General features: G+C 42.8%; 1 protein-coding gene across 1 annotated transcript; it reads left to right on the forward strand.

Annotated features, from left to right (window-relative positions):
* Positions 1–329: 329 nt before the first annotated feature.
* LOC311078928 (butyrophilin subfamily 2 member A1-like) lies at positions 330–21,220 on the forward strand (the record flags this gene model as incomplete). Its single annotated transcript, XM_084107980.1, has 10 exons — positions 330–429; positions 3,242–3,601; positions 15,817–16,110; positions 16,849–16,941; positions 17,047–17,067; positions 17,216–17,254; positions 17,467–17,508; positions 19,608–19,646; positions 20,457–20,498; positions 20,622–21,220. The coding sequence occupies 10 exons, from the start codon at positions 330–332 to the stop codon at positions 21,218–21,220; spliced, it is 1,629 nt and encodes a 542-aa protein (XP_083964106.1).
* Between the last annotated feature and the right edge of the window lie 303 nt (positions 21,221–21,523).

The following is a 21,523-nucleotide window of genomic DNA, read 5'->3' on the forward strand; positions in this document are numbered from 1 at the left end:
CAAACAGCTCTGACAGCCTGGGGGAAATGTTAATACCTAAATATGTGATGTAATTGGTGCACAGAGGGATAGGTAGTGTATGGGATGTCACATCCAAACTGTTGGAATATAATGGAAGGATAACAGACTTACTCCAGTTGATTGAGTATTCAGAAATATTTGAGAATGAATCAATGAGTTTGATTGTTTCTTGTAATGATGATGAGGGGTCTTGCAGATACAGTAGTATATCGTCAGCGTAAAGACTAATCTTATGGTGTATATTTGGTGTTTGAATTCCTTTAATGCGGCTGTTTTGACGAAGAGCTGCTGCTAACGGTTCGATGAAAATGGTGAATAGTGAAGGGGAGAGTGGGCATCCTTGTCTAGTCCCCCGGTGCAGTGTGAAGCTTCGTGATGTTAGTCCATTTGTGATGACAGTGGCTGAAGGTGAAGTATACAGAATTATGATCCAGTTAATGAATGACTCCCCAAAACCAAACCTCTCCAATGTGGAAAACAGGAATTTCCAGTTGACTCTATCAAATGCTTTTTCCGCATCTAGAGTAGCTATGATGGTTTTGGTTTTTTGAGTTGATGAGTAATCCATGAAGTTAAAAAGTCTGCGTGTGTTAGAAGCGAGTCTACCTTTAATGAAACCGGTTTGATCTGGATGGATTATAGATGGTGTGACTTTTTCTATTCTATGGGCTAGTGCTTTGGTGATGATTTTAATGTCTACATTGACGCCAGCTATCGCCAAGACCAAAGTCACTCATGAACTGTTTTATGGTTTCTGTAGATTGTAAAATGCGTTTATTGCCTGAACTTTTAGATCCATCTATTGTTGGGTCCAGAACTGTGTTGAAATCACCTGCTATTATGACTGGACAGTTAGAAAGGTTTGAAATGGAGGAGAAAAAAGTCTGGAAAAAAGATGGGTCATCTGTGTTTGGGCCATTTAGGTTACCAATTGTAATTGGGCTATTATTAATAGAAACGTTAATGATAATAAATCGTCCTTCGGGTCTATAACAGTGGTGTTATGAACAAATGAGATTCTTTTACTTATTAAAATGCATACGCCTCTTTGTTTTGTGTTGTAGTGAGCCGAGAATAAGTGGTTGTACTTCGATGATTTAATTTTGTTATGATCTGATTCTGATAGATGCGTTTCTTGTAGAAGGCAAATGTCGGCTTGTAATTTATTTAGATGATTCAAAACTTTGATCTTCTTTGTCTGAGAACCAAATCCGCGAACATTCCAGGTTAAAAAAGTAACAGTTGACATGTTTTAGTGAAAACTAAACATAAACGTATATTGATATGTGGGCCTGTTAGTACAGTATGTGTAAGTGTGAGTGCATGAGTTTGAGCTGGTATGGCAGTGAATATGTGTGTGTGCATACGGCAATGTTGTTGGGAGATTAACATAAATACAAATACAAAAGTGACTCAGTGTATACATAAGTAAAACAATAACAACAACAGCAAAAAAACTTACATACATAGGGTGGAACATGGGGCTGAGGGGCACAAGACATTGGTGCTAAAATAAGAGCACATCTCAGATACAAAAATAAAAGAGAGAATGAAAGAGAGAGAATTTAGTTGCATTTGTGATTATGGCAGTTATTGACTGTGATTATGAAGAATTGTTCAGAAAAGCCATGGAGTAATGTCCTTATCGCGATATAACTGTCCATCTATATATAGTTTATCCACTGTAATGATTGCCTTTTTTCCTTCGTTCATTTTCTGTTTTCGGATTGGGAAAAGTTTTTTTCGTCTTTCAAGAATGACCTTTGGGTATTGTTCGTTGATTCCATAGTTTGTGCCTTTAAGTTGCCTGCCTTGCTTTTGAACCAGTTCTTTGTGTTTGTAGTGTTCGAATTTCGCGATGATCAGTCGTGGTCGATTGTTATTGTTTTGAGATCTGATGCGGTGCACACGGTGAAAAGTGATGGTCTGTACAGTTTCAGCTGGTAATTTGAGTTGTTTTATCATAAAGTCCTTGACTGATTTTGACTGGGGGGGAGGGGGGAAGCGAAGAGATATTTTTTCTAAAAAAGATATAAAAATATGTAAATATATATATATATAAAAAAATATATTTAAACTATTTATTTAGTGTTGTTTACAGTCAGACGGGAGCCGCCATATTAGGTCATGCACCGGGTCTCGTGAGGTCTCGCATTACTCAGTTACGTTTAACATTAGTGAACCAGCTTTACAGAGCTGATGAGGAGAGACAATAAGCACAACCTCTTATCACTATTAAGGCTCATCCATGTTTATATCTGTTTATATCTCAGAAATACAATGTGAGAGAAAAGAAACATCCACATTTTGACCAGGATTGGAGTGGATATAAATCTGAGTCTCATCTGCACAGAAGTGATCATTACGCCTGAGTGTTCTTAAGAGCAATCCAGGAGGATATACTGTATATAAATGATAAAAATGAAGGGGCTTAAAACCGAACCCTGAGGGACGCCAGTCAATCTCAGACCTGAAACCACTCATAAAAACAAACTGGTAGCGGTCAGAGAGATAAGATATAAACCAGGTTAAAACAGTCTCAGAAACACCAAAGACAGTTTCAAGATGGTTGAGTAAGAGGTTGTGATTGGCAGGTTTGGATTTCATTCAGTTTTATGGCATATATTCCAAACACACGATTCCTGATAGATCAACAAATGTTGATATTTATGGAGTAGGCCTACATCATATATGTGAACTCTTTCAATTGGATATTATGGCACTGGGTTACAATGCTTAGACATAGAAGGTTATTAGGTCAATGTGACACCGACCAAGCTAACTCATTTTTGTTCTAAGAACGTTTTCCAAACATTCTGTTTTGGTTATGGAAACGTTAAAGTGTCCAGTTTTCTTAATGTTAGAGGAGCGTTTTAGTATGTTTAGTATGATGTTCTTGAAACATTCTTTCAACTTACTTTTTATCAACTATTTTTTCACTCATATTCAAGTGTTTCCTTGAATTCACCGCAATGACAAACAGAAAGCTGCTTAATTTGAAAGTGACTTCTGTGTGAGCTGTGCTTCATACATCGCTATGGACTTTTTTCATGTGAAATTTCCCTGAAATATCGATTCGCTAATCTAGTCTTATTTATTTTATTTTTGTCACAAAAAACATAGGCTACAGATTTAGAATCACTGTGACTAGTAAATATAGCACATAAATACAGTATATAATGCATGTATTACATTGGGTGTGTCTCTCTGTGTCTCTCAGTGTCGTTCACTGTTGTGGTTCCTCGTGATCAGACAGTGGCTCATGTCGGGTCCACAGTCACTCTGCCCTGCTGGATCTCTCCTCCTGAGAACGCTGAAGCTCTGGAGATCCGCTGGTACCGTCAAGAGTTCAGCAACCCTGTTCTCCTCTATCAGCATGGGAAGATCCAGGACGTCCAGGAGGAATCGTTCAGGAACAGAAGCTCCCTGACTCTGTGGTCAGATCAGTCTGGTGGACTGAAGGATGGAGACGTCTCTCTACGGCTGGAGAAACTCAGGATTCAGGATGAAGATTCATTTCACTGTTATGTCAGTGGAGAAAGTGCATATGACAGCAGAGAGGTGGTTATCAAAGTCACTGGTGAGTCAAAAACTACAATATACAATGTATTGTTTTTATGGATCTAGAACTCATTAAATGAATAGTTCACCTATTGTGTTGCGTGAGTAGGCTTTTCTCCAGATTTCAACCGCTATAACCCTGAAACCAATGGAATATCAAAACCAGTTTTTTGCTGCATAATGCTGCCATAATTTTCCAAAGAAATTGTCAACCCAGCAATCAAGGAATGTTCTCATAACTTTTGCTAATGTTCTGGCAATGTTCTCTCAAAATGAATATTCTTTCAATATTTTTCTAGTAACATTAATAGAATATTTGTTAAACTTTATCTGGTCTAATAATGCTAATGTAAGGTTAGCACAAAAACATTATTTATACACTGTTTGTTGAAGGTTTTATAAATGTCCTGATAATGTTGGGAGAAAACGTTCTTAGAACAAAGTTTTTTGAACATCCTTTAAACATTTAATGTCAACTAACTTCAAATGAATAAGGCTGTGATTGCTCTTTTAAAAGAACATCCTTGGAACATGGGAAAGTTTTGTAGCCTGGCCCATATTAATTGTTCCTAACTTTTCTCTTAAATTTATGTAAATGTTATGCAAGTGTTAGAATAAAAAAAAAAAAAAAAAAAAAAAAAAAATCATGAAATCATGAAATCACCACATATTGTCATTAGTATTTGATGAATGTTTTCATAATGTTGGCAGAAAACATTCTTTGAACATCATTCTTCGAACGTCCATTAACTATCAAACTTCACTAATGGTTACACAGCAAAATCCCCTGTATTTCATTAACCCCGCTCGTCACCTTTATTTATATAGCGCTTAATACAATACAGATTATTTCAAAGCAGCTTTACAGTGATTACAGGAAAATTATGCATTTCGACTGTTCAACTGAAGTCAGTTCAGTGTTGATTTAATTCCGTTGTAAAGATCTTCAATTATTAAATTACTTCATTTAATCTATAATGCACTTCTGCAAAAAATTATGTCATCAACCAGACTATGGTAACCTTGGGATAAGGATGAGACAGACAGACTAATATTAGCGTAGCGTAAGAGCTCGCTCAAGTACTGGGAAGCTAAAACATTTAGTGCTTTGTAAGTAATCAGCAATATTTTAAAATTTATACAATGTTTAATAGGGAGCAAGTGCAGTGTTGACAGAACCGGGCTAATATGGTCATACTTCCTGGTTCTGGTAAGAACTTGAGCTGCTGCGTTTTGGACTAGCTGGAGTTTGTTTATTAAGCGTGCAGGGCAACCACCCAGTAGAGCATTACAATAATCTAGAACTAACTGTTTCACATTTGTCATTGAGAGCAAATGTCGTAGTTTAGATATATTTTTACGATGGAAGAATGTGGTTTTACAGATGCTAGAAACGTGGCTTTCAAATGAAAGATTGATATCAAAGAGCACACCCAGGTTCCTAACCGACGACGAAGACTTGACAGAACATTCATCAAGTGTTAGACAGTATTTTAGGTTATTACGTGCTGAGGTTTTTGGTCCAATAATTAGAAACGCTCCGGTTACGACTGTAACCTCGGTTCCCTGAAGAGGGAACGAGCGTTGCGTCGAGTTTGACGCTATGGGAACGCTTTGCGTGATGACGTCTTGAAGCACATGTAAAATCAGTCCAATGGTGTAGCGGGACGTCAGAGGCGGGTGACGTCACGTACCAGGAAGCTATAAAAGCCGGCCTGAAGCAGGAAACAACAGCTTAGTAAAGTCTGAAGTCGTGCTGACAGGCATGAAGGAGATATGGCAAGGTGACGCAACGCTCGTTCCCTCTTCAGGGAACCGAGGTTACAGTCGTAACCGGAGCGTTCCCTTTCAAGGGAACTCGCGTTGCGTCGAGTTTGACGCTATGGGAACGTCTATACCAACGCCTCCATAGCTACAAAAGTCTGTCCTGTGTGAAATCATGAAGAGCAGCACTAGGATGACAAAACATGAGACCCTGGAGCAGAGTCTAGATCCAGAGAGTAGAACCTGACGAAAGTGTGCGGTGAGGACCAGCCTGCCGCATCACAGACATCCTGTAGAGAAACTCCTGAAATAAGGGCCTTAGAGGCCGCCATACTCCTTGTAGAGTGTGACCGGACAGCCAAAGGAGAAGGCTGCCCAGCCGCCTCATAAGCAAGTGAGATAGCCTCGACCACCCACTTGCTCATTCTTTGCTTAGACACCGGCCCTCCCTTGTTAGGGGAGCCAAAGCAAACAAACAACTGATCACTTCTGCGCCACAGGGCAGCTCTGTGGACGTAGGCGTCTAACGCCCGAACTGGGCAAAGCAAATTATTAGCCTCCTGGTCCGCATTCTGGAAGGGAGGAGGACAGAAGGCCTGCAGAATAATAGGTCTGGCCACATTAGTGGGGACCTTGGGGACATAACCCGGTCTGGGATGGAGAAAAGCTTTCACCATACCCGGAGCAAACTCTAAGCAGGAAGGAGCAACCGACAATGCTTGAATATCCCCAATTCTCTTAAGAGAAGAAATGGCAAGAAGGAAAATAGCTTTCAAAGTCAGAAACTTTTCCGAAACCTCCTCAATGGGCTCAAAGGGGGCCAGGGACAGGCCTTGTAGAGCAATGGACAAGTCCCATGGCGGCACCCTAGAGCGGACTGCAGGCCTCAGCCTCCAAGTGCCACGAAGGAAACGAGATACCAGAGGGTCCTTCCCCACAGACATTCCACCCAAAGGAATGTGGTAAGCACCTATGGCCGCCACATAGACCTTTAAAGTGGACGGGGTCAGACCTGCAGTGAACCGGTCCTGCAGGAACTCCAGCACTGTACCAATTGGGCAGTGGACTGGGTCCAGCCGACGGTCACTACACCAAGAAGTGAATACTCTCCACTTCAGGGCATAAAGTTTCCTCGTGGAGGGAGCTCTGGACTGCAGAATGGTCTCAACAACCTCAGTTGAGAGACCTGACTCTATGAGCTGGGCCCCCTCAGAGGCCAAGCCCACAGGTTCCACAGTTCTGGGCGGGGGTGAAGTATTGAACCCCCTGCTTGGGACAGAAGGTCCCTCCTGACAGGTAGCTCCAGAGGAGGCCCGTCGAGGAGGGACACAAGGTCGGGAAACCATACTCTGCCCGGCCAGCGCGGGGCTATAAGAAGCAGGCAAACCCGGTCCCTGCGAACCCTCTCCAGAACTCCCGGGAGCAGAGCAACTGGGGGAAAGGCGTACAGACGAAGCCTCGGCCACGCCTGTACCATAGCATCCAGTCCGAGAGGAGCTGGATGCGTGAGGGAGAACCAGAGTGGACAGTGAGACGTCTCTCGAGACGCAAACAGATCCACTTGTGCTTGGCCGTACTCCCTCCATATCAGCTCCACCACCTCGGGGTGGAGCCTCCATTCCCCGGGCCTCGGCCCCTGCCTCGACAGAGTGTCTGCTCCTATATTCTGAACCCCGGGGATGTAGGCTGCTCTGAGTGACAGCAACTTCCCCTGGGACCACAAGAGGATATGGCGTGCCAGATTTGATAATGGGCGCGAGCGCAAACCCCCTTGGTGGTTGATATAGGCGACTACCGACGTGTTGTCCGTATGCACTAACACATGGTGTCCCCTGAGGTCTGTGACAAAGCTCCTCAGAGCCCGGAAGACAGCTAACATCTCTAGGCGATTGATATGCCAGGAACGATGATGGTCTTCCCACAGACCTTGAGCTGAGCGACCCTCCAGGATCGCTCCCCAACCCGTGAGGGAAGCATCCGTCGTTAGCAGTCTGCGACGACAAGAAGCTCCCAACACTGGGCCCTGGGACAGGAACCAAGGTTTCTTCCACATAACCAAGGCACGTAGGCATCGCCGCGTGACCTTGATTGTGCGAAATGGGTTGCCCCTCGGGGAAAACCCCCTGGTCCTGAGCCACCACTGCAGGGGCCTCATGTGCAGCAGTCCAAAAGGTATCACGTTGGAAGCTGCTGCCATGAGACCCAACAGTCTCTGGAACTGTTTGACAGTGAGTAGCTGGCCTAGCTTTACACTTTTCACAGCTGCAAGGATGGACTCTATACGTGGCGGTGACAGGCGCGCCTGCATCGACACTGAGTCCCAAACCACGCCTAGGAAAGTGGTTCTCTGGAGTGGAGGAAGCACACTCTTCTTGGCGTTCAGCCGTAACCCCAGCTCTTTCATGTGGGCGAGAACAACATCTCGATGTTGAACCGCCAACTGATGCGACTGAGCTAAAATCAACCAATCGTCGATGTAGTTCAAGATGCGAATCCCCTGAAGGCGCAGAGGCGCCAGAGCTGCATCCATGCATTTCGTGAAAGTGCGGGGTGATAAAGCTAGGCCGAATGGAAGAACACGATATTGGTATGCTTTGCCCCCGAAAGCAAACCTCAGGAACTTCCAATGACAAGGACGGATGGAAACATGGAAATATGCGTCCTTGAGATCTATCGTGACAAACCAGTCCTCGGACCTGATCTGTGGCACGATCTGTCTCAATGTCAACATTTTGAACTTGAGCTGCATGACTGACTCGTTCAGAACTCGAAGATCCAAAATGGGACGCAATCCCCCGTCCTTTTTTGGAACTATGAAGTACCGGCTGTAAAACCCGGTTTCCCTGTCGGAGGGAGGTACATATTCTATGGCCCCTTTCTCTAACAGAGTGTTTACTTCCTGTTCCATAACCAGAACCTGCTCGGGGGCCACCACAGTGGGCAGAACCCCCATAAACCGAGGTGGGCGTTTCCCGAACTGAATCAGATACCCTTTTTCCACGGTCTGCAGGACCCAACGAGAAACATTTGACAGTAGCTTCCACGCTGTCAAAGATTCTACTAGAGGTACCAGCCTCTCGAGACTGGTTTCTGGATTTTGTTGTTGTTGAGCAGTCAATTCGACGCCCTGTAACGGCGCACCGGCAGGGAGCGACCGAACAGACTGCTCTAACACCCTCCTCGGAGGGGGCGGGCATCCCGAGGCCACTACGTTTCCGGGTGGTCCTTGAGATATGTGCTCGCCGGAGACCGCTGCGCCCTGTAACACCTGAGGCGGCAGGGTTGGCAGAACGGTCCCCTGAGGGTACCGAAGAGAGACGGGCACCGTAAAAAGAGGTGTTAACCGCTCTGCTTCGGGGGGGACTACCCTCATTAATCCTGAGCCCTCGGACGTCAGGATTTTTTCCCAGCAGCCTTCTTGGCGGTAATAACGGTCCGCAGATCCGTTCTACCCCTCGAAGACTGCTGGGTTTGAGCGCGCCCTCCGTGTCCCCGAGATTTTTGTGGGGGAGCACGAGAGGACACACTCTGTTTTTGAGTGGCACGGTGTTCAGCGCTCTTTTTAGAGGAGTGAGGCTGCTCCCGCTCAGCAGCCTCATAGAATGAACGGCGGGGGAGAAGCTTTTGCAATGCAGCTGCCTGTTTAGCAGCTTCCTGAGATTTAGCTACCGCACTGTTTACTGCATCACCAAATAAACCAACAGTGGAAACCGGAGCATCTAAGAGAACGTGCTTTTCTTTCTCTTTTATATCGCTCAGATTGAGCCACAGATGCCTCTCAGTGGCCACCAGGGCTGCCATAGACCGCCCGATTGATTTAGCGGTCTCCTTGGTGGCCCTGAGAGACAGATCTGTGGCTCTGCGAAGTTCAGCCACTGTGTCAGGACCAATTCCCCCGCCCTCCTCTAAATCCCCCAATAATTCTGCCTGATAGGCTTGCATAATAGACATCGTATGCAGACACGCTGCAGCTTGACCAGCGGCTGCATACGATTTATGAACCAGAGATGATGTGTATTTTACTGGCTTAGAGGGAAGTGAAGGAGCTTTCAGGGAAGATGCCGTTGCTGGAGAGAGATAGCTCGCAAGCGTCTCCTCCACCTTCGGCATCTCCCCATAACCATATTCTTTATATTTATGAATGGAAGAATAGTGGGATGTTTGTGGTGCATACACTCTGTATGAAACCGGTTTTCCCCACGATCTCGACACCTCGGTGTGGAGATCGGGAAAAAACGGAAGGCTTCTTCGCTGAGGCTGTGTACGAGATGGCAGGAAGCGTTCGTCGAGCTTGCTTTTCGAACGAACGTCCTGCCTATCCTCTGGCCACTCAATAGATAATCTGTGAACTGCTCTAGTGACAACATCGAGCAATTCCTCAAAAGCGTGAGACTGAGGTGGCGAATCCTCAGACTCAGCTTCAATACTAACAACGTCCAGCTCCTCAGAGCTGGACAATTGCAGTACTGGTGCCTCCACCGGGGGGGAAGAAACCGCAGCGCGTGCTTCCACACCCTGATGAGAGGCACTGGATCTATCAGAAGGATGCTGAGATAAGGCAGAGCCCGTCTCAACATCCACTGACAGATCCATCTGCGAACCCCAGGTCTGAGATCGACGCCGTGCCTCGGCAGCGGCGGGACCAAAGCCCTGGGGAACGTGGTCGGGATTGAACCGAGCCAAGCGGGATCGGAGCGTACGCAAAGGAAGCGCACAGCAATGCTCACAGTCACCACCCTCGAGTGCTGACTGGGCATGCTCCTCTCCCAAACAAACAACACAAAGAGTGTGTGTGTCACCTCCCGTTAAATAACGCGGGCAGGGATGGACACACACTCTAAACTGCTGCTTGCTCGCCATACTGAATAATATATATATATCAGACAACACCAAATAAGACAGACAGATTTCAACACAGAGCGCTACTGAAGACTCAGAAAGCTGTTGTTTCCTGCTTCAGGCCGGCTTTTATAGCTTCCTGGTACGTGACGTCACCCGCCTCTGACGTCCCGCTACACCATTGGACTGATTTTACATGTGCTTCAAGACGTCATCACGCAAAGCGTTCCCATAGCGTCAAACTCGACGCAACGCGAGTTCCCTTGAAAGGGAACTCTGTCTTTTTTCTTCAGAATTAAGTAGTAGAAAATTATTCATTTTTTTAATTAGCTATGCATTCCATTTTTTTTTTTTTTTTTTTTTTGTGAATTGGTAAGTTTCATCGGGGCGTGAAGAAAATGGAGTATCATCAGCATAACAGTGAAAACTAACGCCATGCCTCCTAATGATATCTCACAAGGGTAGCATGTACAGGGTGAACAGCAGCGGTCCTAGTACTGAGCCTTGTGGTACTCAATACTGAACTTGTGATTTAACTCTTTCTGGTCTCACACAGATATCTTTTCAGTGTTAATGCACTACAGTGATATCACAGTGGCTGGTTCTGTTTTTTGTTTTGTTTTTTCATTAATGCTCCAACTTCATAATTGTTAAATTTAAGCCTATCATGAAACTACTGAAAAAGCAGTTGTTTAAACCACTTTAATGCAGTAATTTGACTATCATTAAAGTAGTCATGTTGATATGCTTTTTCATCAGTCTCTTTCTTTATCAATGCAGTAATGTTCTCTGAAAACAGTAATGCAATTTCTGTAAGAGAAATCAACAAAAGTCAAGGGTCAAGAGATCAACTAAAGATTTTGCTGTGAAGAATGTTGTTGTTAATAAAGATCAAGTTGAAAGTATGTTTCAGGAATATAATACTAACTGTAAAAAAAAAAAAAAAAACTCTAATATAAGGAAACCGTCTCGGGTTACGACTGTTCCCTCCTAAGGGAACGAGACACTGCGTCAGTAACGACACATTTTAGGTAACGCCCCTCAGCGTAGCGACTCTGAAGCATGAATGAAACTAAGCCAATCGTAAATGGTGTTGCGTCATGATGTAGTGTGTGGAGGGAGCTCTAGAGCTGAGTATGGTCTCAACTACTCCTGCTGACAGGCCAGCTTCTAGGTTCTGTGCCCACTCAGGGGCCAGACCCACAGTTTCCACAGCTCTGGACTGACCCCTTCACGACCCCACACTTTTCTTTGTGTTGAGCCTCAATCCCACCTCTGAATGTGGGCAAGGACGACATCTCGATGCCGAACTGCCAGCTCCTGCGACTGGTCCAGAATAAGCCAGTCGTCGATATAATTCAGCAGCCGGATGTCCTGAAGCCTCTGCAAGGCTAGAGCTGCATCCATGCACTTGGTGAATGTGCAAGGGGAGAGATCTAGGCCGAACGGAAGAACCCAATATTGGAACTCTCCGCCCCTGAAAGCGAACCTCAGGAACCTCCTGTGAGATGGATGGATATGTGGTATGGGTATGGGTCCTTTAGATCTATCGTGACAAACCAATCCTCAGATTTGATCTGACTCACGATGATGGGAATAGTAAGCATCTTTAACCTGAATCTCCTCAGAGACCGATTCAAGTGCTTTAGATCTAAAATTGGACACAACCCTCCATCCTTCTAGGGAACTATGAAGTTGCTGCTGTAGAACCCGGAATCCCTGTCTGGTGGAGGAACACGTTCTATTGCCTCATTTACCAGCAGGGAGTTTACTTCCTGTTCCAATACCCGACACTGCTCTGGGTAAACTGCAGTCCACACCACCCCGCTGGATTTCAGAGGGCAGAAATCGAACTGCAGCCTGTAACCCTTTTCTATTGTACGCAGGACCCAAGGAGAAATATTTGGCAGGTTTTGCCATGCTTTGAAATATTACTATATACTGCACCCCTGTCCGAAATTCAGAACGGATGGGGACACACATCAGATGCAGCACACTCAGGCAGATCTCGAGGGAGCCTGTGCAGATTGTGAAAGGTTGCCGATCTGAGTGCTGCCCTCACGTTTAGGGCTGGGTATCGTTCAAAAAATTTCGATACTGATACCGATACCTTGATTTCGATACCGAACGATTCCTGAACGATACCAATTTTATGAAATCCATTTTAACAAGATTACATAACACATTACCTCAGAAAAACTTTGGTTTTATGTTTTCAGTTTGACTCATGCTCCTTAGCCTCTGCACAAAGGAACATTTTTTTTATAAAGAGCTCATGCTCACCAAAGCTGAATTTGTTTGATCAAAAATACAGCAAAACTTGTAACATTGTGAAATAGTATTACAATTTAAAATCTTATTTGAATATATTTCAAAATGTAATTTATTCCTGTGATGTCAAAGCTGAATTTTCAAAATCATTACTTCAGTGTCACATGATCCTTCAGAAATATGAAAACAGTTTACTACTTAATATTTTGGAAACTATGATATTTTTTTCATGATTCTTTGATGAATAAAAATTTCAAAAGAACAGCATTTATTTGAACCAGAAATCTTTTGTAACATTACACATGTTTTAAGGTCACGATTTTGATCACTTTAATGCATCCTTACTGAAAAAAAATTCTGACTAACCAACACATGTTTGAAGGCAGTGTACATTCAGTAGGTCATTATTGCAATACAAACACTGTCAGAGTGATCAACATCTCTTCATTTACCAGTCGAAGACGGAGCAACTTTCTGCTCTTATGTTTACTCCGTGTCAAGGTCTTCATCATATCTGTCGTGGTACCGGTGTTTGCAGCAATTATTTTACCGCAAATACTGCATCGCGCGCTGTTGGCATCGAGCCTGGAGAAATGTACCCACACTTTTGATCGACTTTTCCACATCTTTAGGGTATTGTGTGTGTGTGCGCTTGCGTCTCATATGAGTATGTGTGCGGATAGTTTGTGTGTGTGTGTGTGTGTGTGTGTGCGCGTCTCATATGAGTATGTGCGCAGAGAGTTCCGCGCATCTCGTGTGTGTAGAGTTTGCGTGTATGTGCGTGAGCGACTTTAGGTGTGTCGTTGTGCATTTCATATGTATTTGTTTGAGCACTGACGTTGACGAGTTAAGTCAAGTCAAGTCAAGTTTATTTATATAGCGCTTTTCACAATACAGATTGTATCAAAGCAGCTTCACAGTATAAAATTAAAATTAAGAGTTAACCCCTTAGGTATCGAAATCTGGTACCTAACAAGAAGTCATTTTTCGATACTCGATAGTATCGAGGCAATTCATTTGGTACCTAAAAAGTATCGAACTCGGTACCCAGCCCTACTCACGTTTGGCCATTTTCAGTGACTATGGTCAGGCTTGCGTTCCCTGTGGTCCGGGTGCGGCGTCTCAGATCATGGGGTTCCCAGATGGAGCTGACAGAGGACCCTGAGACTGCTGAGGCCCTTTCTCAGGCTTGCTTTGCCATCTCTCATGTTCTCCCCCCTTTCACAATCTGCACAGGCTCCCTCCAGAGCTTCCTGAGCGTGCTGCACTCCCAAGCAGTGTACACACATCTGATGTGTGTCCCCATCCGTTATGAATCTCGGACAGGGGTGCACACATCTTTTAAATAATTTTGCCATGTTTGCTGATAATATACAGGCTTGTTTGACAGAAATCAACAAATAAGACAGACACGGGGCCCTATCTCGCACCCAGCGCAATTGACTTTGTACACAGACGCATATATCATTCCTATTTTGCACCCGCGCACAGCGGACTTTTCCCTCCACAGACGCACTTCGGTAAACTAGGAAATACACTTGCGCTCCCCGGGGCGGTTCAGCACAAAGAGGAGGCGTGTTCCGGCGCAAACGTTCCCTGGTGCTAATTTGCGGGTTTAGAAAACAATTCCGCCACTGACCAGGAAAAACCTAGTCTAAAGTCATTGGCGCGTTGCGCATGTTATTCATATGCTATTTTAAGGGCGCATGCTTGGCCATAATCAATGTAGCGTGTGCACAACGCACATACACTTTGATTCTCTCATCTACACAGAAGCAGCAGTTTTCATTTTTGCAAATCATACATTATTACAATAGATAGATAGATAGATGGATAGATAGATAGATAGATAGATAGATAGATAGATAGACAGTTTATTATAAAAGCATACATCTAGCTTACACATTTACCCAAATTATCATACGGCTGTTTAAGCGAAGCTAATCTGGGTGTGTTTCTCCATCCCCAATGTCACTTCTCTGTGTTTTACGGCCCTGACGGGAACGTCGGTCTCCTCGGCTGTGAACCGCTCCTGGCAAATCCGCCGTTATAATAGCAATCCGCCATGGAAAAAGCGCGCCTGCTCTTAAAGGGAATGTGAGATGTCGCTCTGATTGGTTTATTTCACGTTACGCCCAAACCACACCTATGAGTAATGAAGCGACTTCAGACCAACACATTTCAGATTTGCGTCGGGCGCAAGAGTCATTTATCCCGCCGGTATAATAGCAACAGCGCCCGGGATCCGCACACAAAGCTAGTTGCGTTTCGCGCTTGATACTTGCGTTTCAGATCGTTAAAATAGGGCCCAAAGATAGAGAGCACTTGCTGAAGAGCAGAAAGCTAACTCTGTTGTGTGTCGGCGTCTCTTTGTAGCTTCTGTATATGCCGTCACACATTACATCATGATGCAAAACCAATCAGGATTGGCTTAAGCCCTATTCGGATGGGATTAACTTTACAAGGGTAGATGGAGTAATGTAATTTTACCACAGGACGTCTGTAATATTAATGGCCAATTTGCACGGGATAAGATATCTCAGTAAAACTAGCAGAAGTGGGAGAGTAACTCGATTTGCGCATCGCTGTCACTCCTGTCGTCATGTATTACGTTACTTCCTGATATCACGTGCGCAAACACATAACCTATATTTATAAAACAGTTATGTCCGGTTGAGCGATGTATTAATTAACTTCAGATTGGATTGTGTTGGTAATAGGCACTTGCCTAACGCTAAAAGATGTTTTGTGCCTCTTACAACTTTCGATCTTCTTTCTGATCTGAATGGCGTGTGGAAAACACTTGAGTTTTATCCCAGTGTCTAGAACACAACTGAATGCTTTTTCAAGCGTCTCCATACTTGAAAAACTGCGGAAAAATACTTTTAAACAGAAAATGACGAAATATTTACGCACATATTTACAGCGGGTCTATTCGCACAGGATTAGGATTATCTGAGGTAGTTTTTCCGGACCTTTTTACTGAAGGTAAAAGTCGCCGTAATCTTTACTGACATTGTCCGTGATGATTACTGAGATGCACATTCGGACAGGACTAAAGCCACAGAGAAGCTCTGGTCATTATTACTTTACCCCACCTCTCCGAGTTAAACTAGTCCTGTCCGAATAGGGCTTTAGTTCCCCAAAGTGTTGTTCCGACGCAGTGCGATTTCCCTCGAATGGGAACTGGACATTTTAAAGTTACCATAATCAACACAGAATGTTTGGAAAACGTTCTTAGAACAAACATTTGTTTGCTGGGAAGCAGCCTTCATTAATCCACTAGAGATTGCATTTACCCAAAGAAATGTAAAATATACTTGCACAGTGTTTGTAGAACGCCTGTCTCTTCTCTTCCAGCTTTAGGATCCGCTCCTGTCCTGTTTCCACAGCCTCTGGATGATGGACGTGTGAACATCAGCTGTAAGTCCAGCGGCTGGTATCCAGAGCCGGACGTCACCTGGATGTCAGATGAGCGGACGGTTCTCCGTCCTGGAGGAGTGTCTCGCAGTCGTGGAGCAGATGAGATGATCTCTGTCCACAGCTGGACGGCCGTCTCTCACTCGGACACTCAACTGGTCTCATGTTCAATATCTCTCAAGACTGGAGAGTTTAGAGAAAGTAGGATTGACATACAAGCCATCATCTCTTCAGGTCAGAGAACATCTTAGAACAAACATATTTGTAGATATCCAAAACAAGGCTGTGTTTACAGACAATGCGGTTGTGAGTTCCGAAAATATTCGGATGTGAGTTTGGTTAGTCAAATTAAATTTTACATTTTTCAACCATCCAATTAAAAATAAAATCACTTCCTACATTTAGTTCTCAATCCTGTGTAAGAAAAAATGATGTGGACGTCGAAGATCTCAAAAATGAAGTTTATTACAGCTTAGCAGTGGCAAGGTACACAAAGCACCTTGGGTTCACCGGCGTCAGAATGAACCCAGAACATCCAAATCTTAAACCTTTTATCCTGTTACAGTTTTACACTCTTCATGTAAATGAAGTTGCTCTTGTAGCAACAGCTGTGATCTGTATGTTAATGAAGTTGAGACACCCCATTTTCTGAGAAGGTTCTCTGTGGCCCACACCCATTCCCATTCTACAATTGACTACCATTTGCTCAGGATGTGATCAACCCAAATGGTCAAGAAACAATATAACTTGACTGCCTTATGATAATTAAGCCATTTTGGGGATGAGCTCATTCTAAAATATAGTTTGGAGTGGAATCTGAGTCGAGGCAGACTACAATTTCTTACACCTGTTTCAGAAGAATGGATTATGAATGACATTTTTATGTTTACAAAGAAAAAAAATCTACTTAATCATTTTAATGGATTTATATATTTGGAAGATATTAAGATTGATCTGGTTTGTCTTCCTCAGACCCATGGAAGGCTCTTTTCTTCACCCTTCTCATCTGTGCTCTTCTGGGTTTGACTGGGCAGATCCTGTACAAATACAGACATAAACTAACAGGTACAATCTGGTTAAAAGATTACAATTATTTCATCTTTAAAAGTTTTTTTTATGTGGGTATTTTATGCTTATGTGTTGAGATATATTTTTTAATCTTTCTTTCAGGGAAGAAAACATGTAAAGAAGGTAATTAAACTACACATATTTCATTTTAAGATCCAAAACACATGTGAATCCACTTAACAGCAACATTTATTGTGGTTTACAAATTCTGGAGTATTTGTGGAAACAATTAATAATTAAATCTTCAAAATAAAATTCTCTCTCATTTTAGTTTGTGACGATGGAACTATGGAGAGTCTGACAAAAGAAGGTATCTGAAGAAGCGTAATTATTGCAATATCCAATATCAGCAATAATATCTGAAGCTATTCACTAAACTTCAAACAAATGCTCATGTGTATGTTGTTGCAGAAATCTTGAACCAGAACACATTTCCAGCTAATAGTAATAACTGTATATGTCCACAATTACAGCTGTAGTTTTCTTTTTCTAAAACCTTGAACTATTTGTTTCTTAATTTAGATGTGGGAGACAAAATTACAGAAGAACTGAAGAAAGATACAGGTATGTTATGATGATATCTCAGTTATATATGCATACACTGTACAGTATTTGTAAAGCTTGTTGTTTGTTCCATCCTTTCCTCTTTTCTCTCCCGCTTTGCTCCAATCTCAGACTGATTAAAGACGAATAACGGTAAACAATTTTTTTTTGCAGAATGACAATCTATAAATCCAATCATACCATTCTTAAACATTTTGATTGTATAAGGTAAAATGAAGTGTTTGCACATTGAAGCCACAGTGCATTCAGAGAAACACCAAATCACGAGGCAGATGTGATGAAAATCATTCAGTTTATGACTGTAGAATTCATAACCTCAGCAAACACTGATACAGCACTTTTCATTTCTTATTTGACCGATGGTTTTTTTTATTGATGTAATAAATAGAACCTTACTGTAAAGTGTTACTGATTAGTTATACACCGATTCAGACGTCTCCTGAGTTCACTGTTGGAAAGATCAGTTGTTTTAACCATTCATAAAAAATTAATCGGTTCAAAGGAGTCATTAGTTCGTGAATTGGACATGTCGTGCGCGTTGTGTGATTATCCCAGCAGAAGGACATGGACATCCAAGATTTCTGTCAACACAGAAAACATTTCATCACTGGATAGTTTTTTTCGTTTAATTAAAGTGTTGTTTTATGTCCGCTGAATGTCCGGAACGCTTTTCAGAGAAGATAAGGAAACTTAGCACAATTCACACCAGCGGTAATTCAGGAAAAAAAAAAATCTCCGAATGCTCCACATGAAACTTTGGTCTTCCGACCTTTTACCACCGTGTCGATTTATTTTGATTAATATGTGCGAGGGAGAGAGAGCAAGACAGCGCTTAGTTTGGAGACGGTGAAGTCTTGTTTACACTTTCGCCTGGCTCTGAAGAGAGAGTGCGCGCGCGACCCCTCTCTCACTCTCTCACTCTCTCTCTCTCTCTCTCTCACTCTCTCACTCTCTCTCTCTCTCTCTCTCTCTCTCTCTCTCTCTCTCTCTCTCTCTCTCTCTGTCTCTCTCTCTCTCACTCTCTCTCTCTCTCTCTCTCTCTCTCTCTCTCACTCTCTCACTCTCTCTCTCTCTCTCTCTCTCTCTCTCTCTCTCTGTCTCCGCTCGTTCTTTCAGTTAAACATGCGCCCTGTCACAAGCGCAGCAGTTCGTCTACATTACTCACAGATCAAATAAGACTTTGGTGGGACAAAAATTAACTTTGGCGGGCGCTAAAAAAAGTTCAATGCAGGAAAATTCATGCGTGAGTTTCCATTAGACTCGCACGGTAGCCAGGCGTCTCATCCAATGGTAAGTGCTAATCCAGTGCTAAGATTCCGATTGGCCAAGACAAAAAGTGCTAAGATTCCGATTGGCCCAGAGAAATGTCAATTATAAGAATTATCCAATAATGTTTCGCAATTCTAGCCTGCATGGCATGTTACTGTAAGTTACTTTTGAAAAAACACCGAAGCCATGCCCTCGCTCCGGCCCTGACTGTGTTAGGCTGGAACTGAACTCTGCAGGAAGATCTCCAGGAACAGGAAAAAGCTCTGCTGACCTAAAATCTCTCATTTTGCTTCAGAGTTTATAGTTGAAATGTTTACATTTTCACAATCTATAAATACAATCATACCATTTCTAAAACATTTTGATTGTATAAGGTAAATGAGGGGGTTACACACAGAAGCCACAGTGCATTCAGAGAAACACCAAATCACGAGGCAGATGTGATGGAAATCATTCAGTTTATGACTGTAGAATTCATAACCTCAGCAAACACTGATACAGCACTTTTCATTTCTTATTTGAAGATAGAATTGATAATTAAGAACATCATCATTTCAAACCAATCTGATCTGAATGTCTTGAAAGACTGACACAACTAAAGTAATTCCTGGATGAACGGATGAACACGAAGAGCAGTGTGGTGTTTTTATGAGGCTAGAATGACCTTTGACCCTGAGCCTAAGAAGCGTAACTGACAACAATACAAGTTAATATCTTAAAGAGATTCTGCCTGAAAGAGTTCAAAGAGTTATTGAGGTTTATAGTGTCTGGAGTATTTGTGGAAGCTGAATGATAATTAATCCCTCCAATCAACTTTTCTCTCATTTTAGTTTGTGACGATGAATCTACGGAGAAACTGACAAAAGAAGGTACTTGAAGTTGTTTTCTTTGATATATATTACAAGAACTGAAACCGCTGAAGTGACGCACTAATCATTAAATAAACATTAACATGCATGTTGTAGCAGAAGAAAACATTAATATTACAGGTTTGGTGACTCACAAAACACTGAGTTTAGGACTGAACTATTCACACACACACACACACACACACACACACACTCATACTCTCTCACACCACTCACTCACTCACACTCACACACACAGACACTCACTCTCTCTCTCACACACACACACACACACACACAAACTCACACACACTCTCTCACACACACACACACACACACACACACACACACACAAACTCACACACACTCTCTCTCTCACACACACACACACACTCAGACACACTCTCTCTCTCTCTCTCTCTCTCTCTCTCTCTCTCTCACACACACACACACAGACACACACACACACACACACACACACAAACTCACACACACACACACACACACACACACACACACACACACTCACTCATACAGTCACACACACATACACTCACACACACACACACACACATGTATTGTAATTAAAAAATGTATTTCCAAGTGTAGAATTGTTGTATCCCAGATTGTCAAGGTCTCAGACTTTTAGACTGTATATTTTACAAAGTGTTGCAGAAACATAGTGTGAACATAATCAAATATACAACTTCATTATGGGGAATAAACAATTCATAAAAGTTGATAAAAACTAATAATTTCTGTTATATATTGATGATACAGATACAGGAGTAGATTTCTTTCTCTAAAGTCTCAAATTATTTCTCATTTTAGTTGTGGGAGACACAAATATAGAAGAACTGAGGAAACATGCAGGTATGATGACATCATCTCAGTTATATATATTTCATCATCTTTAGTCATATATGCACATATTTGTAAATATGATCTCACACATGTTGAAGTGTATTAATAATTGTTGCATTATTTTCTTCACAGTTCAGATCACTATTGATCCTGGGCGTTCACATACAGGTCTGATGATCACTGAGGACCGTAAAATAGTGAGAGATGCTCCAGGATATAATCACACTGGAGAGGGATTTCCATATCAATTATGTTTATTTGGAGCTCAAAGATTTAAATCTGGCCGTCACTATTGGGAGGTTGATTTGGCACGAGAAGATACTCCTCCTAAAAACTACTGGTTAATTGGTGTGGCGAAACATGGAAATTATCGCTCAGATAACAGATCTGCTGTTTTTACTCCATCAAACGGTTACTGGTTCTTGTGTTCAAACGGTCCTAAAGGCTTTTACATCAGCTCTGATCCACCAGTTAAACTCTCACTGACGCCGAGACCTGAACAACTGGGAGTTCTGTTAGATTATGATCACGGTCAGCTGTCATTTTACAGTGTCAAAGAGAGGAAACATCTGCTGACCATGAGGATCAGATTCACTGGATCAGTCGCTCCACTGTTTAATCCAGGTGTAGGAGATCTGAGTCCGCTTATAATTCTGGATTGTCCAGAACCTGTAGAATCAGCTGTAGAGTCCAGTGCACCTTTACTGAGTAACAGCTCAGAGCTTGACTGACCAATCCAGTGTGTTTAGACAGAATGAAGCATGTGCACAGAAACTGACACAGATGCTTTTCCCTCTTTCCCATCGTTACACATCAGAGTTTATCAGAGAGAACAAACATGAGACAACTGAAAGAAAACACTATCAAACCCAACAGCAAATGGGTGGTAATATGGATGAGGAGTGTCTCAGCTCTCATTCTAACAGCATCTCTACTGAATTCATCATATTTCTATTCAGTTTGTGAGGTGTAAAATCACACCAATAGAAGAGAAACAGTCCAGATGTAAACTGGGATTGAAAACTCAACTTCTT

The sequence above is a fragment of the Abramis brama genome (assembly GCF_963993115.1).
Source record: "Abramis brama genome assembly, chromosome: 3".
Lineage (NCBI taxonomy): Eukaryota > Metazoa > Chordata > Actinopteri > Cypriniformes > Leuciscidae > Abramis > Abramis brama.